At 48.5% G+C, this 18,434-nt stretch overlaps 1 protein-coding gene across 4 annotated transcripts in view; it reads right to left on the reverse strand.

Annotated features, from left to right (window-relative positions):
* The window catches only part of LOC142566243 (uncharacterized), a 209,859-nt gene extending 199,908 nt beyond the window's left edge, over positions 1 to 9,951 (reverse strand). For 3 of the 4 annotated variants that reach the window (XM_075677086.1, XM_075677082.1, XM_075677084.1), the window contains exon 1: positions 9,809 to 9,951. In XM_075677086.1, the coding sequence (XP_075533201.1) occupies positions 9,809 to 9,883 (75 nt within the window). In that variant the 5' untranslated portion in view covers positions 9,884 to 9,951. The remainder of the gene's footprint in view (positions 1 to 9,808) is intronic. The other variant, XM_075677083.1, reaches the window with a different exon arrangement.
* Positions 9,952 to 18,434: the final 8,483 nt, after the last annotated feature.

Genomic DNA, 18,434 nt, shown 5'->3' on the forward strand with positions numbered 1-18,434 from the left:
TCTCGCGCATTGCGGAAGAAGAGGAGGTCCCAGCGGGATTGTTTTTCAGTTGGCCTGCAACTAAAGTGTCCCGCCCTTTTTTTTATCAGTTCCTGCTGCTTGTGAATCGTGACAATATGTCAAAATGTTCGATCGCGATCCTCAGCCAGAGAGAGAGTAAAAACTTTATTGAATATAAATAAACTAAGGCACGATGGTTGGAGCCCCTATTCCAGGGCACCCACCGTGGTTGCTCAGTGGCTATGGTGTTAGGCTGGTGAGCACAAGGTCACGGGATCGAATCCCGGCCATGGTGGCCGCATTTCGATGGGGGCGAAGTGCGAAAACACCCGTGTACTTAGATTTAGGTGCACGTTAAGGAACCTCACGTGGTCAAAATTTTCGGAGTCCTTCACTACGGCGTGCCTCATAATCAGAAAGTGGTTTTGGCACGTAAAACCCCATAATTTTTTTTCTATTCCAGGGCCCCACTGGCACGAGCGGCTCGCTGGGCTTGGTCCAGATGAGCCAACTGGCTCTCCCGACCGTCGTCCGCAAGCCATGCCTCCCACTGCCTATTCCTCATTAGTGGACGTTGGTGTAATATGGGGCTGGTCTATGTGCGGAGGCCTCCTAGGGCACTCCAATAGGACGTGTTTTAGTGTGGGTGTGTCTGTACACCACGGGCACTCGTCAGTGAACCTTGTGGGGTGTATGCTGTGCAGGTGGTGCAGGTTGGGGTATGTATTCGTGTGAATACGACGCCAGTCCCTCTCCTTTTGGCTATTTAAATGGGAGTGAAGATGTCCAAAATGTATCCGCTCCTGCCTTTGCTGTAGGAGGATGTTACGGGAATTCAGTGGAAGGTCGTCGCTAGGCCATGCCGTTGCTCTGACGTTTATTCCTCGAGCAATACGGTCTGCCCTCGCGTTTCCTGCCAGTCGGTCATGTGCCGGACATCATACGATAGTGTGGTGCCCCTTTAGGTGAGTGCCTAAAATTTTGATTATTGATTTGGCTGCCGTTCCATGTAGAAACAGGCGGCAAGCCGCTTGTGAGTCGGATAATATGACAGCCGAATTGGTTTGGCGCTCGGCGTCCTGAATGGCCAAGGTGGTGGCTGCAGCCTCTGCCACGCATGCCGAGGCGGGTTTGAAGGATGCCGTTGTTATGTTCTTGTTGCATGTAGAGACTATGCTGAAAGTCTCTGAGCTGGCTCGACTGGCATCCGTATACTGCACCCCTGGTCCCATGCCAAAACGTTTGTGATGAGTCTTTGCCCACTCCAAGTACCATCCCGTCGTCCGGGATGGTACTTGGGGTGCATGTTTTGGGGAATTGGGGCCACCACGATGTGCGATCGAACGTTGCGGTCTATCTGTGGCGTTTCCTCTGCGCAATACTGGGGTCTCAGGGGACAGCCTAACCTCGCCAATACTTCCCTGTCTTGAGTTGAAGAACAAAGTCGTTCTTTCTGAGCATATAACGTCCCGACTGCGTACTCGTCAAAAGTATTGTGCAGGCCCAGTCCCTCGAATCTCTCTGTGCTAGCGAATTCGGGAAGACCAAGGGCGGCTTTGAAGGCTCTTCTTATTATTGTGTTTGCCTGTATAATCTTTTGGTTTGTCAAGGCCTGATAGGGAAGGGCGTATGTGATTCGGCTAATTACGAATGCGTGAACCAGGCTGATGGTCTCTCCCTCAGTTAGGCCGTCTCTGCTTCTTGCCACTCTCAGTATCATTCTGGCCACGTTTCCTGCATTTCCGTTTCCTGTACAGCGTTCTGCTGTATCCACATCCCCAATATTCTGAGTGTCTCCACTTCACAAATTGCCGCCTGTCGAGAGTCAGAGTGAGTGGCACCCAGTCCTCTCTTGCGTATTTCACACGCACCCGAATGAATTCCGATTTTTCGAGCGCGCATGCCATGTCCACCGCCCTCGCGTGTTACACGACTGCGTCTATGGCCTTTTGAAGAGTTTCTTGCTTGTCCCTTAGGCAGATGGCGAGCCCTGGTGAGCCCAGAACGTGATGTCTTCGGCATATATCGCACAGCCGAGATGCGGGTGTTTATCTGGCTCCATGGCTAGCTTTCCCATCCCTACATTAAATAGCAGTGGAAAGAGTGGAAAGAGCTCCTTGAGGGGTACCTCTGTCGGGAAAGTTGAAAGTGTTGGACCTCGTGGAGCCAAATCCGATTGTGGCCGTGCGGTCGCTGAGGAACGAGCGCACGTAGTTATAAATTCGCGTTCCGCAGTTCACCGCTTCCAGTCCCTCCAGAATTGTGTAGTGGGAGATGCTGTCGAAGGCCTTTTTGATGTCCAATGCCAGTACAATTTATCGTCCTTCCCTCTATTGGAGTGCAGGACCTCGTGATTTAGTAGTAGAAAAACGTCCTGCGCCGACACGTGGGGTCGGAAACCGAACATGTTGGAGGGGAACATGTTGTTTAGCTCTATGTGGTTCGAGAGCAGGACCTGCACAACCTTTTCAAACAGTTTCCCCGCGCACGACGTCGGGCAGATGGGTCGAAGGTTGTTGATGTTACGAGGCTTACCTTGTTTAGGAATGAGAATTTTTGCTTCCTTCCATTCTTATGGAAGGACGCCGTCCTCTGTCCAGACCGTGTCATTAAAGAATTTGGTCAAGCTCTTTAGCCTGTCGTCGCTTAGATTGCGAATCATTGCGTTCGTGACCTGATCTATCCCTGGGGTCGTGTTTTTCCTGAAGGAGTGTGCCGCTGCATAAACATCTTCAAAGGTTATGGGGGCGTCCAGTTCCGGTTGGTCCTGACCTTCGTAAACGGGTTTGGTGGATTGCCCGGTCGGAACTGTTCCTACGCATATCTGTTTGATTTTGTCTATCATGTCAGCTTCCCGACCATCAAACTCGTTTTCAAGCAGCTTGAGTGTGCGATTCGCGACTGTTTTTGTTCCTCCCGGGTCACTCATACTTCGAATAATGCGCCATGTTTTCTTTGTAGTCGACGTGCCCCGAAGCGAGTCGCTTAACTGACGCCAATTGCTGTCGCTTAACTTCTGTGCGTTATCGCTAGCTTCTTGCGCTAGCTGAGCCATCCGTATCCTGAGTTTGCGATTAAACTTCTGCCTTTTCCATCTTTTTGTAAGGCCTCTCCGGGCTTCCCAGAGCTACAAGAGGTGACGATCCGCGGCTGGAGCCTCCGTTGTCGTTTCAATTGTTTTTGTGACCCCAGGGTGAGTAACTCTGATCCGCTCGGCCCATTCTCCTACGTCTGTTATGCTGCCGATTGTTTTCTGTTTTTCACGAAATTTGCTCCAGTGGGATAGCCTTGCCTTGCCAATAGCTCTTCGAATCCTGGCTACATTACCCGATATGCTTAAGATATAGTGATCGCTTCCTAGGTTCTCACCTAGGTTCGTCCATAACGTCTCACTTTCGTTGTCGGTGAACGTGAGGTCGGGGGAAGTGTCCTTGGGCAGGCTGTTCCCGATTCGCGTTGGGAGATCCGGTTGAGTTAGCTGGAAAAGTCCGTAGCGCTCTACAACGTCTGCTAACAAGATGCCCTTAGGATTGTGTCTACTGTAGCCCCAGTTTGAGTGTTGTGCGTTAATGTCGCCTAACAATATTAATTTGTCCCTACCTTGAGCGAGTCGCACTGCGGTGGCCACCACGTTTTCTAAATCTGCCTGTTTTTCTCTGGGAGAACTATAAACGTTGACAATAATTGTTTTAGGTTTGCCCCTTTTCTGCGGCCAAATCCTGATTATGTGGTGCTCAATAGGTTCCCCAAAGCAATAATTTATGCTAATCGCGACATCCTTCTTGGCAAAGGTGGCTACTTGAGGGTAATCTGGGTGAGCATAAAGCTCGTATCGTTTGAGTTTTTGATTTTGTTTCCCTATTTCCTGAATACAATTAACGTCCGGAGGGTTTGGCGCCAATTCTATGTAGTGCGTGAAATGAGCCAATTTAGTGCGTAGCGTGCAGCAATTCCATTGCCAGTTTTCAATGTGTCCGGTCTTTGTGTTGTTTGCCATATTATCCATGGATATTACTGTCACAATCAGTGTGCTCTATAGCTTTCGGTGTCCTGGTAGTAGCTCCCGGACTTTGACTGACCCTCTTTCGGGGGGCGGCTGCGGCTTTTGTTTGCGCATCCTCTACCATTTGCTTGAGTTTGTGTAGCTCTGCGAACATTAGTTACATGCTTTGTGCTGACTGTTCCAGCGTTACCGATTGAGCGCTGGAGGCGGTACTTTGTTGCAGTGATGTCTGCGGTGGTGATTTCGAAGTGTGGTCCGCAATTTGTATGGGTTGCTGTGATGTGCTGTTGTTTTCCATGCGCTTAAAAGCTTCAAACTCGGCTCGTAGCTCGGCTAAATTGTTTCGAAGTATTTTGGTTTCATATACTATTGTCTTGTAATCTGGGTTCTGTGTGATTGGAGTAGGTGCATTCTTAGCATTGGCAGTGGGAGATCCGACTTGCGCCCAGCTCACCTGATTGTTTTGAGGGGTGCTGCTTGCCAGTAGGATCCCTGGTTACTTGCTTCTTGGCGCCTCCTTCTTTTTGTCTGATGTTGCTGCTGAGGCACCTTGGGTTGGGATACGGAGATTGGCTCCGCGACGGCGAGCGGGTTCTGGAGCGGCTGCGACGATTCATCGCCGGAAGGAACTCCAGCTCGGAGTCCTCGTCTTCGGTGGCGAAGCACCGTAGCTGGGTCTTCGTTGGTTTCTTTGGCCGTGGTCTTCATATCTGCCTGACTGGCTTTAGTCTTTAGGGACATCTGCGGTCACCCGTTGGATGATCACTCCCACGAATGGCGCATTTGGGGGTGCACGTGTGTCCATCGGCAGGCTCGTGCACCCCGCACGGGCGGTACACCTGTACCTCGGGCTGTGGACATACGTCGGTGCGGTGTCCCACCGCGCCACAGATATGGCAGAACTGTACCGCATTTCAGTATGGTGTGCAGAGTTTCTCCCCACCCCCCCGAACCCGAAGTAATAAACACACATTGGCACTCGGCAGCCGTAGAAGGTGAGCAAAGCACTTTGTGAGTCGCCCATTATTCTTGCGTCGATGAACTCCAGTCCCAGCGTTCGGATACGTAGGTTCGATCGAGCACGTCAGAAGGGGTGTGCGCTTCTATCCCGGGGATTACTCCCCGCGTCGTGTCTTCTGCTGCCGTAAAGTACGCATTGACCGGGCGTTGTCGTCCGTTGATGTTCAAAGATTTAATGGCTTGCGTGACCTTGGCCGTATCGCGATTCAGGGTGGATATCACTGCAATGTTGGAACTTAACTTGATTCTTAGAATAAAATTGTTGTCGGTGGTTCTGTCCTGGCACGCCTCCATGACGGCTCTTGCCAGGGCCTGACTGGTAACAGTCTTGAGTGGTAGCCCTTGGTGTGGTCTGATGACTACCTTCAGGTCTCTCTTCGGTAGCGGCGGAAGACGCTTGAATCGTGGGCGCCTGCGATGCGCCACTGGTTTGGATGAGTTGGTAATTGGACCAGATGGCAGAGCGCTTTCTTGCGCGGAGCGTCGCTCCTGAGCAACATTTTTCTTTTCCTTCAGGGAAAGAACGCGCTCCCATCCGGCTTCTGCTGTCATTTCGTCAACCAAGGTAGCGGTTTGCATGTTGTTGTTGATCGTAGCTGCCTTATTGCATTCATGGTGCGGTGGTGCATCACCCACCTGAGATGTAGTGAAATCCATCTGTTCTTCAAGTCGCGACGTTGTAATAATTCGCGGGTTCGATGTCGCAGCCGGAGTTCTTAAGGTCGCCATGCTCGAGTGCGCGCTCGCCCACCGGCGCCAGCGCTGCTCCCCTAATTGAAGTTAGGCTTAGCAGCACGCCACGTTCTGAAGGGGGAAAATCGGCCGTCAGACGCTGAAATATGGTCCGACTGACCTGCAGTTGGCCTCCACAGGCGCCGGACCACTTCTTGGAGATGGTGGTGATCGTTTCGGGCCGGTCCCAGAAGGTGGTCCAGCCGAAAAATAAACATGTGTAGCCCGATGTGAGCGCAGCCGTTTCGAACGGCGTCTTCTTATTCTTCCTCAGCCAGAGCTGATAGAAAAACTTGAGGATCTTGGCAGTGACAGGACTGTGGTAAAATATATTAAATCATACCTCTCTAGCAGAAAACAGTTTGTCGACTTCAACTGTGCAGAATGGCTTATTGTAAAGCTAACGCCAAGTGTCCTCCATCGGCCCTGTCCTGTTTTCGTGCTATATTGGCGATATTGAAGATTTGGTTTCAACCAACGTAACAGTTTGCTCATTCGCAGGCGATTGTCTATTATAATAAAAAAGAATGCATTACGGAAATTATGTTGCACTAAAGTCGGCATTCGTTACGGTGCCCTTGCGCGCCAACGCACGCACGTCCTTTACCGTACGTAACGAACGCGTCCTAATCGTACGTAAAAATGAACGCCCGAACGCGGTCCTTGTTTTACCTGGATATGCTCTTAGACAGAAGCGTCCTACTTATTATCGAGAAGTTGCGCCTTATGGGAGTCTTGCGCTGGAGTTTGAGGTATAGTAGCGGCGCCTGGTGGCAGCGCGCGTTATCTGGGTAGTATTGTACCAGTACCAGTACCATGCAGCTTGGGTAGTATTGAGCCCTGGCTGTGGCGAAGCACGTTTCTAGCCCGAGTTTTGCGTCGATTCCCCTTTTTTCTGCCCTCTTGCAAGTGCGAAAAAACTCGTCACTTCTCACAGACCATGCTGACCAGGCTGCGAGCTCGCCACAGCCTACAGTTTAACGAAAACGGACTCTCCGTGAGACGTAATGCTGGAAGCAGAAGGAATCGGTGACGCCGATCCGGAGAGACCTAGCTCAGCCTCGAAAAAGCGTCATCGTCGTTACTTCTGCGTCGTGGGCTGCCATGAACAAGAAGGCCTGAATCCCAACATCAGATTCTACCGATTTCCTTCAAGGCCATAAGGAAGACAGACGAGGACGAGCGCTCGTCCTTGTCTGTCTACCTTGTGTCCGTGGTTTTATTCGCGCTAAGCTACTACTTCAAATATGGAAGACCAACTAGCCCAACAATCAATCCTTCAAGGCCTCACGAAGCGGAGCGTCGGGCGCGCTGGATAGCTGCAGTTCGCCGCGCTGGGTAAGCGAAACTTCGCGCCATGCTGACCGCTTCGCCTGTCTTGAAGCTTGCTTGACTATCAGCGTTGCTAAAATTCGGTCTTTTGCACCTACAGTCCCGACGGCAGACCGACATAGCAGCAGGCATGGCTGGTGATTCACGATTGGAGACCCGGCCACAGCGACAATTAACAATTCGACTGGTGCGAAGTGGTGAAGTGACCAAGTGTGTGCAAATGACCACAAATGGTCGGGCTGATTCGTTGTCAATTCCCTATCCCACTACGAGCAGCACAGGTTAGAGGGTTCAATGTGCTCATCCTTGACCTCAAGCCAGCACGTTGAGGCAGCGCAGCAAGGTAGTATTGATTGCAGCACATCGATGTTCGAACGTTGTCATTAAAAGCTACATCAAGCGAGCAGCGCACGAGCTCGCGCTGCAGCGCGATTCGCACCTACGTTACTGCGAGCTCATATGAATTGCATCAGTTATTTATCAGTTGCTAAAGGGACAGATGGCCGCTACTAAGTGCAGGCATAACTACTTGTCGAGCGGCATGCAGTCAACAAAGATTGCAGGAGGCCCGCCGTTTCGCGGCATGTCGAAAGACCGCTGCCGTCGCGGCGCGTACCGTCGTGCGCTCGAGCAGTTCCGCACACATAATGTCTGCTTAGTGCTGCTGTGAATTCATTTATAGCAAGCATTTCCTCGCGTTTGTGCGCCTGAATCTAGCAGCTTGCAAACCGTACCTGAAGTTCAACTTCGTACGCGATTCGCTTCACTTGCGATTGACACCGCGCTAAAACTTCGCCGCTTATTTCTTCAACGGCGTACACGTATTCGGCGTTGCATAATTTATTGCCTCTACGCAGCATGCCACCCCCGAAAAAATCTTCGGCGCCCGATATTCGCTGCAAGCCGTGGTACAACAAAACCGAAAGTGGCGATTCCATATTGTAAACGTGCTTTCCGAAGCAGACGACCGAGCTTCGTACTACTCAGTTCAGGACAGAGGGCGCTTTTTAGCACCATTTTCGCAGCGCCACCTGGGCAATGCAAGAGCCCCATACACAAGATAGACACCAGGGTACTTTTGATATAATGGCAATTAAAATGCATTAATAAAGTTTACTGTGTTTTAATTTGGCACAAGAGCCGCGCAGAACGGTTACTACCTTTTCTAGTTAGTCACTGTTACTAACGCTATACCTTTACTAGCGGCAGTTACTATATACACTTCAAGTGACAACCATATTTTTGCTACGAGTGTGAACTAAATGTCTTCCATAATATTACAGATTTAGTTGATGTGACTCGTACGCAAGCGCAACGCGGCAGCGCGTGTCGCGACAAGGCGTGTAGGAGTGGACTCGTAAACCTGCTGCGCAGCAGGAAATACAAGCGCTCGTTTTCTACAGTAAAGGCACATCAAATGTCTAGCAAGATGACGGCCAATGAGCTGCCGCGTAAACGACGAGTGTCGACCGCGAGAGCAAACAGGGCGGCGCGTGCCCCCCGTGTTGCGTGCTGTGCGCAACGCAGTGCTTTCAGGTGCGCAGTGCTAAAACTGTCGGGCGCAGACGCATGTGGCTCGCGGGCCGGGGAACAAAAATAGCCGGGCCCCGCAAGGACGCGTTTCGACAAATGCCGCTGGAAAGCTGCGGAAGCATCTTGCCTGCGAGGGCGATGCGTAATGCAGAAGGCACGGTGTTTGTGTGTTTCCAAGAAGAAATGGGGACCAGGCTGTGGAATGCCCACCAGCAATGTATCACGAGAACATTAAATTGATACAGGCGGATGGGCTCTGGTGAGACCCACAATGCGTGTGGCGTGAAACTACTCAGTCATTAAGCATATTTACGCGAACGTGGATCGGCTCATTGTCTTCCTACTGGTCGCTGACTGTGCTTGCATCTCAACGTTGGCCGCTCGCCGTCAGGTGCTTCCGCGCGCCACTAGACTTTCGTCAGCGGGGATGGTCAATTTAGAAACGATTGATTCGGGGACCTCTCGCAATTGTCCAATTAATGCTTATGTCACTGACTTCTTACGAGTAGCGTAACATATAACAAGAACGCTAAACTTGAAAAGTAAATTTCGCACTTTTGTAATGTATCTTGGGCGAACTCACGTAGTAGTCACAAATTGCTAAGTCTGTAGTATATGTACGTGTACAAAATTTGTACCTGCGGTGTCAAAATGGGACAAAATTAATTATGTGCTGGTCTCTTTGCACTTGCAGCAATAGCTTGCACATTTCATCATCTCGCACATGCCAAGCGGCGTACATCCGCTATGTGAAAGCATGTCGGAATATACGGTAAATATAGACTGCGCAATGTGAATAAAGGCTCGTAAAATAAATGTGCTGAATCCGGCCTTTTGTTCTATGGCAAAAGCAACGCATTCGCGCACCGTAAATATAATTCAGCGCACGCGCGCTTTCTAACGAAAATAGTTACCCAGTTGACCTACGCCAAGGTGACAGCTTTGGATTATCTTAATTGGATGTCAAATGCGGATGAGGAGCGGATTGGCTTGTCAATTTCATCTGAGGCAGGAAAGCTGGTATAAATACCAGGAAAGTGTTATGCAGTGTATCTTCTTTTTACCATAATGTTTCTACAAAATTATGAGGCCGCAATTCCTTTGCGTGGTTAAGAAGCAGCGTGCGATCACTACCAGTGAGTGTAGATGACGCGCACATTGCGTTAGCAGCGAAAGCATGCACGTCACCTTCGTCAGCTGTGCTATTTTCTCGGCCATCTTCGTGAACAGCTCGGGTGAAATGCAGTCAGTAGGCATCTTCATCTCGAGCAGTACAGCATGCGGCCGGCGGTCCCTGGACTTCGTCGCTGGGGTTCCTTGGCGCTTTCTGCGCCAGATGTCGCCACCACACTAGTCTTTCAGCCGTCGCATCTGTCCTCAGTCGCGCCATTTAGCGGCTATTATTGGAAGCGCATCATAAGCGGTAATTGATAAATATTATGGACTTGAGGAGGATGCCGCCATCGCATGGCCTGTATTTCAGTTGTGATCTAGCATTGATATAAATAACCCCATGGTATATTAATTAAATTTAGATTATGGGGTTTTACGTGCCAAAACCACTTTCTGATTATGAGGCACGCCGTAGTGGAGGACTCCGGAAATTTCGACCACCTGGGGTTCTTTAACGTGCACCTAAATCTAAGTACACAGGTGTTTTCGCATTTCGCCCCCTCGAAATGCGGCCGCCATGGCCGATATTCGATCCCGCGACCTCGTGCTCAGCAGCCAAACGCCATAGCCACTGAGCAACCACGGGGGGTCATGGTGTGTTCCTTTCGGCAACAAATAGAACGACGTGAAAATTCAGCAGCACACAAAGCAGCTTTCACATGAACATTTCTAAAAGAACAATTACATATTTATTAATTTATTTCAAATACCCTCAAATGCAAATGCTTTGTAGAGGGGAGGGTTACAAAGGAACGGTAAGCTGTACGAAGTTATACGAAAGAAATGGTAATGCAAAAGCTATTAAGCAGAATACAAGAAAATAACGACAAAACTAAAACCACACAGCGTGATACAAACAAAATGACTCGCAATATGACACATTTAGTTACAATGAAAAAATGCAAATAAGCATTGCCTGAACAAGGCATGATCCGTGATGGAAACAAGATTGACAGGAAGGTGGTTCCAGTCACGTGAGGTATTCGGTATGAAAGAGTGTAGAAATATATTGGTGTGAGAGGATGCCCACCCTACTTTATGATGCGGTCAACCCGCGATTAAAGGTACGTAGGTGGAGGGGTGAGCTGAGCGTGTAGTTGATGATGATGAAGTAAGCATAAGCGAAAAACTTAGTTGCTTAGCGATAATTCAGACAACACTAAACAGGCTTTCATTGCTGTTATGCTGGATGTACGAAAATAAGTGGCTAACGATGAAACGTGTGGCGTTATTCTGTATCAATTCATTCTGTGAGTGCATTGGGAAGTACATCACAGTCAGGATCCCAAACAGCAGCGGCACATTCGAATTAAGGGCGCAAAGGGTTCTATAAACAAGCAATTTTAGATGTTTTGGAGACTTACTGAAATTTCGACGTAAGTATCCTAGCATTCGGCTTGCGTTATTAATTATAACGGTGACGTGAGTTTTCCATGTTAGATGAGACTTTATATTGATTCCGAGATATCGATACTATGAAACTTGTTCAAGCGTACTATATTTAGGTTTATAAACTGGGCGGCGTTCGCTTGTGCGAGAAACGCGCATTACTTTGCATTTATTAACGTTTAATTCCAAATCCACTTATCGCACCAGCGCAGTATGGAATCAAAGTCAGATTGTAATATGTATTCATCATGCTCACTGCTAATTGCGCGATATATAACACAATTATCGGCGTAAAGGTGAATATTAGAAGAAACACAACTTGGTAGATCACTAATGTATATTAAGAAAAGCAATTGGCCTAAAACTGAGCCCTGAGGCACGCCAGATCGAACATATGATGGTCAAGAATCGTGATAGTAAACCGTGACATATTGAACTCGATTGGTAAGACAGTATTCTAGCCATGTTAGTAATTAATTGTCTAAGTTCAGTGCTGAAAGTTTGACCATAAGATGCACGTGGCATACTTTATCGGACGCTTTGGCGAAGTCTAAATATATGCAGTTACCTTGGGAACTTCCGCCCAGGATGGTGTGCAAGCGATGTGTGAAAAGTAGTAGTGAGTCACATGAGTAGGATCGGCGGAAACCGTGTTATGCACCCGTGAAGAGGTTATTTCAGCCTCAGAAATTAAAGATGTTAACATACAGTATATATGCTACATAATATTTCAAGGAAGTGGTAAGGGAATATATCTACTTAGGACAGGTAGTGACTGCGGATCCGAATCATGAGACTGAAATAATCAGAAGAATAAGAATGGGCTGGGGTGCGTTTGGCAGGCATGATCAGATCATGAACAGCAGGTTGCCATTATCCCCCAAGAGAAAAGTTTATAACAGCTGTGTCTTACCAGTACTCACGTACAGGGCAGAAACCTGGAGGCTTACGAAAAGGGTTCTACTTAAATTGAGGACGACGCAACGAGCTATGGAAAGAAGAATGATAGGTGTAACGTTAAGGGATAAGAAAAGAGCAGATTGCGTGAGGGAACAAACGCGAGTTAATGATATCTTAGTTGAAATCAAGAAAAAGAAATGGACATGGGCAGGACACGTAAGGAGGAGGGAAGATAACCGATGGTCATTAAGAGTTACGGAATGGATTCCAAGGGAAGGGAAGCGTAGCAGAGGGCGGCAGAAAGTTAGGTGGGCCGATGAGGTTGAGAAGTTTGCAGGGCCAACATGGCCACAATGAGTACATGACCGGGGTAGTTGGAGAAGTATGGGAGAGGCCTTTGCCCTGCAGTGGGCGCAACCAGGCTGATGATGATGATGATGATGATGATGATGATTTCAAGGAATGCTGGTTAATGAAATTGGGCGGCAGTTAAGAGGACAGCGCGTGCTACTAGATGTATAAAGAGGAACCACCTTACCAATCTTCCAGTCCGACGGTAAGCAACCATAATGAAGTTGTTATTGAAAGCTCTTAGTAAGGAAAAGAGCTGAGCACATCTTTGTTTTAGAAATTTTGAGTTGGTGTTATCTACGCCACAAGAGGAAGACAATTTCAGAGAGTTGATTACCTTTACTATACCAGCATATTCTATCGTAACAGGAGATATAGGGGTAAGAGGTCTGTGATAAAAAGTACGAAGCTCGTCTGGATAATGACAGCAAAAATTACTAGTGATAGCTCTATTAAATATGAGAAGGCGATCAGCTGATGGTATGGGTTCGCCTGAATCATCATTCAGAGATATCGGGTAGCTTTCACCGACCTTAAAGGGAAACTAAAGGCAAATATTACTTGAAGCTAAAGTGATAGATTAGTGCTAGAGAACCTCTAAGGCGTCAATATTATCGCGACCAGGGCCTTAATAATCGAGAAATCGAGGTAAATCCAGGACACGCTTAGAGAACCCCAAGGACATTCAAGCACTTGCCCGATGATGAAAGCACTCCTCAGTTAAGTTCTGTCACTAGTATTTAACCAGTCGTTGAAAAAAAAATGGTTGTATAAGATGAAACAGAATGCTACTTGTCCAGTTCCGTCTCATGTTCAGAAAAATGAATTCATTGAAATTACCGTTGGCGACGATGCGGACGGTCGAAAGTTTTCGTTTTCACTCGACTCTGCGCCGCACACGCTTTCACGTCTCAGTACTTTCCTGATCGCGTAGTGCTGCGCTGGTTTTGTTGGCTCGCGAAATTCCTAACAAACTGCAAGTAGCAGAGAATTCAACTTCCATGTAATGTAACGGGATGCCCGAACGGTCTACGCCAGTTGACCAAAAAGCAGCTGCAGCGGCGAATCCGCCGCTCCGTCTTGGCTCGCTGTCTGTCGGGCGCCGTTTTGCTCACCGACGGCAGCAAAGGGCAGCGCATGCAACATCACCACTGCCCCGGTTCGGTTACGGGAGAGTTAAATTTCGAAAAAGGTATTCGGACCCTTCAGATACAATTTTCTCGTAAGCGAAGTCTTTTCTTGGCACTAAACAAGCATAGCGAGGTTTCTGGAAAGTATTTAAACAGCCCTTGTCGACTTAGTATTTGCCTTTAGTGTCCCTTTAACAATGCTTCCAAATCTCTTACGGTTATTACACAGTAAGGTAGGTAGAATCGTAGAAAGGTGTCTTAGTTGCGCGAACAGAATTTAGGTAATCTTCCGGCACTTTAAAGCACACTTCCCAGCGTTCAGCAGTGTCACAGAGCTTTGCCAAACAAAACAGCCGCTGCTTTTAATTGTAGAGGCATTTGAGCGTATGCTAGTAAACCATGGTGCATTATTGGGCGATACCAATAGCGCTTGCCATTTAAAAAGTGCTCTCTGGAATAACCGCTGCGGACTAAAATATGCTATTTCATATAATCCGTGCTATTAAATTCTTTTAGCCATGAAACAAGATAACAAAATGTGGTTTCACTGCATGGTTTTCGAAAATCATTTTCCTGCGAAGCACAACTAGTATCATTCACTCATGAACTGCATCGCCCCCGCAGGGGCGTCTGCGTAAGCAGGCGTTTGGTGTGTTGCGACACCACGTAGCCGAGCACACGAGGGTTGGACCCTCCCGCGTGTAGCCGTGCGCGGCTTAGCCGTGTCTGGGGAAAGGGGGATCGTGGAGGTTGAGCCGATGCTGGGTGTTTGGACCTTTAAGGCCCCCCGGCGGAGGCAACACACCTCTTCGGCCTCTGCTTCACATAGACGGCACCCCCGGACTGACCCACCCGGGGGAAATCGGCCGTCGCCTTTTCCTGTCCTCCTCTTCAATCTTCGACTTTATCTCTCACCTTTTTTATCTTTTCTGTCTTCTCCTCACTTCTTATTACTTCCGTATTTCCTGGCGGCAAGGGTTAACCTTGTGTAGCTGGCCAGCCTTGGTTATGCTGTATTTGGTTATAGCAGCGATGTACGGCTGGCGTTGGCAGGGTTTCTCTAGCAGGAACTCCTGTCACGTCCCCCTGTTGGGCTCCATGGTGGGTGGTCGGCATCGCGGCCGAAAACCCAACTGCACTTATGGAAAACGATTTTCCTAAACTCCCTGATCGCCCTCCGAAACGAGGGCGCACCGAAGAGGTCTTTCAGTTTTTCGGACGCCAAGTCCACAATTTTCCTCGTTTTCATGTGATCCACGCAGAAAAACCAGTTAAACAAGTGCGAACAATCTCCCCGTTCCTTGTATCTAAGTGTCTTACCGAAGTTTTTGGTCCAGGATATATAGTGTCTAGGATGGCTAGCGGTGACCTCCTCTTGGAGCTCCGCGATCAGAAGCAATTTGAGAAACTGCCTCAGCTAGTATCATTTGGGGAGACCCAAGTAGTAGTAACCCCGCACCGCACGATGAATACTTCCCGCGGCGTTGTCTCGGACGATGATTTGCTGGAGCTCACTGAGGCTGAGCTCTTGGAGGGCTTCAGTGAACAGAATGTCATAAATGTCAAAAGAATTAAGATGAGGCGAGATGGAAAAGAAATCCAAACCAAACACCTAATACTCACCTTCAATTCAAGTGTCCTGCCCGAGTCAATCGAGGCTGGGTACATCAAGCTCCATGTAAGACCGTACGTACCAAACCCCCTCCGATGTTTCAAGTGCCAGCGTTTTGGCCACAGTTCGCAGAGCTGCCGAGGCCGCCAAACTTGTGCGAAATGCAGCGCGCATGAACACTCCTCTGAAGCTTGTGAGAATTCTTTCCACTGTGTCAATTGTGATGGCGAGCATGCCGCATACTCGCGGTCCTGCCCGTCTTGGAATAAAGAAAAAGAAATAGTAACAATCAAAGTAAAAGAAAGCATATCATTCAAAGAGGCACGCAGGCGGGTTGCATACCTTCCTAAGGCCAGCTTTGCTGAAGTGGCGCGTCAGGGGGCAGCGTCACAACGGCCTCCGGCGGCTGTCCGACCCACAAGCAGTGAGTCGGCAGCTACGCCATCTGCCCCCGCGGCGGCTGCAGCTAGCGCTGCTCCGCCAACCAAGCAGACGGGGCCATCGACCGCGAAGGTGGGCGCAGCCGAGGCTGCCCCAACCTCCGAGGCCCCTTCCAGCGCTGGCAACGGCCAGCGCAGCCAAATCCCTCAGGGAGCCCCATCGACCTCCGGGCTGGTGGGCGCAGGGGTCTTGCCTTCCGGGACAGGACTCTCTAGGAAAACCTCTCGCTCGCAAGAGCGCTTGTCCGGCGTCTCACAGAAGGCAATGGACACTACACCTGTCCTCAAGGCGCACCAAACGCCTAAGGAGCGCCGAGACTCACTCGAACGCTTCAAAAAGGGCAGAACCCATGTTACAGGGCCTCGAAAGGGCTCTGTAATCTAAGGCATCCTTTCCGTTTCCGTAAACACAGCCCCAATTTTCTTCAAAAATATGGATACACAAATCATCCAATGGAATGTCAGAGGTCTTCTCAGGAATCTTGATGATGTACAAGAACTCATCCATAAACACAATCCAAAAGTGCTGTGTTTACAGGAAACACACTTAAAACTAAAACACGCAAATTTTCTTCGACAGCACGTTACTTTTCGCAAAGATCGCGATGATGCTGTCGCATCATCGGGCGGTGTTGCAATTGTAATTCAAAAAAGCATAGCGTGTCAACGTTTACAACTACGAACGGCCCTTGAGGCAGCGGCGGTTCGAGTTATTCTGCTAAACCAACTTATTACTATTTGCACGCTTTATATTCGCCCACATTATAAACTAAGCAAACATGAATTTCAGTCCTTAATAGATGAATTGCCAGAACCGTATGTTGTTCTTGGCGATTTCAATGCACATAACTACCTGTGGGGCGACCCTCGTATAGATGCGCGAGGACGTCTTGTCGAACAGTTCCTTTTTTCTTCTGGTGCGTGTCTGTTGAATAAGAAGAAACACACATATTACTCTCTTGCAAACAGAACCTATTCTTCCATAGATCTTAGCATAGTCTCCTCGTCTGTACTGCCTGAACTTGAATGGGAAGTTACGGACAACCCTTACGGCAGCGACCATTTCCCTATACTGCTAAGATCACCGAAAGAAAACGAATATCCACCACACGCTCCTAGGTGGAAGATTGAGACAGCTGACTGGGAGAAATTTCGATCTCTTACTAGTATCTCATGGGCTGACCTGTCTTCCTTGGGAATTGATGCTGCAGTCGAGTTCTTTACAGCATTCATATTAGATGTCGCATCTAAATGCATATCAGAAGTAGATGGCTTGGCGTAGAAACGGCGTGTCCCGTGGTGGAACGACGATTGTAGGATCGCTCGTAAAAATCAGAACAGGGCGTGGGGGTTGCTACGCGCTTCTCCCACTGTGGGGAATCTTAGCAATTTTAAAAAAGTAAAATCCCAAGGTAGGCGAACCCGCCGAGAGGCCAGACGAGAAAGTTGGCAGAAGTTTCTATCGCGTATCAACTCGTTTACTGATGAGGCCAAAGCCTGGGACAGGGTTAATAGAATAAGAGGGCGGCAAACATGTTCACTGCCTTTGGTAAACACAGAAGGCGATACCCTGCAAGCTCAGGCAAACTCACTTGGGGAGCATTTTGAGCACGTGTCGAGCTCAATTCACTATTCCCAATCCTTTTTGAAACTTAAAGAAATAGAAGAACGTAAGCCAATCTTACGAAAATCCAGAGAGAATAAACCGTATAACCAGCCCTTCAGTATTGCCGAGTTGAGAGCTGCATTGAACACATGCGAAAGCACTGCACCGGGACCTGACCGAGTCATGTATGACATGATCAGAAACTTACATACTGACACACAACTTACACTTCTCACACTTTTCAACACTATGTGGGCTGCGGGATACCTCCCATCCTCATGGAAAGAAGCGATTGTGGTCCCTGTTCTTAAGCAGGGTAAAGGCCCTTCCTTGGCGGCAAGTTACTGACCGATAGCTCTTACAAATTGTCTCTGTAAGCTTTTCGAAAAAATGATTAATCGCAGACTTATACACTTCCTTGAACTCGCCAATATGCTCGATCCCAATCAGTGTGGATTCAGAGAAGGACGATCGACTACCGATCACCTTGTGCGCATTGAAGGAAACATCCGCGATGCATTTATTCATAAACAGTTTTTCCTATCAATATTCCTCGACATGGAGGAGGCGTATGACACAGCAAGGCGTTACGAGTTCTTGCGAGACTTGTCGGCAATGGGCATCCGTGGCAATATGCTGAACACTATTGAAAGCTATTTGTCAAATCGTACCTTCCGAGTAAAAGTCGGTAATGCACTGTCACGTCCTTTTACGCAGGAAACTGGTGTACCCCAGGGAGGCGTGCTGAGTTGCACTCTCTTTATCGTTAAGATGAACACACTACGTGCTTCAATTCCACCGGCCATCTTTTATTCCGTATACGTAGACGATATACAAATAGGCTTCAAATCCTGCAACCTCACAGTATGCGAGAGACAGGTACAGCAGGGCTTGAACAAGGTTTCCAAGTGGGCAGTCGAAAACGGATTCAAAATCAACCCCCACAAAAGTTCCTGTGTTCTTTTTACTAGAAAGAGAGGCCTGGTTCCAGATCCTTGTGTTCATGTCTGTGGACATCAAATACCTATCAACAAAGAACACAAATTTCTAGGTATTATACTAGACTCCAAGCTTAATTTTATACAGCACATTAAATATCTTAAAAAAATGTCTAAGGACAATGAACCTACTTAAAATTCTGTCCCACTCAACATGGGGTAGCGACAGGAAGTGTTTGATGAATGTTTATAAGAGCCTAATTCGATCACGATTG

The sequence above is a fragment of the Dermacentor variabilis genome, unplaced genomic scaffold (assembly GCF_050947875.1).
Source record: "Dermacentor variabilis isolate Ectoservices unplaced genomic scaffold, ASM5094787v1 scaffold_12, whole genome shotgun sequence".
Taxonomy (NCBI): Eukaryota; Metazoa; Arthropoda; class Arachnida; order Ixodida; family Ixodidae; genus Dermacentor; species Dermacentor variabilis.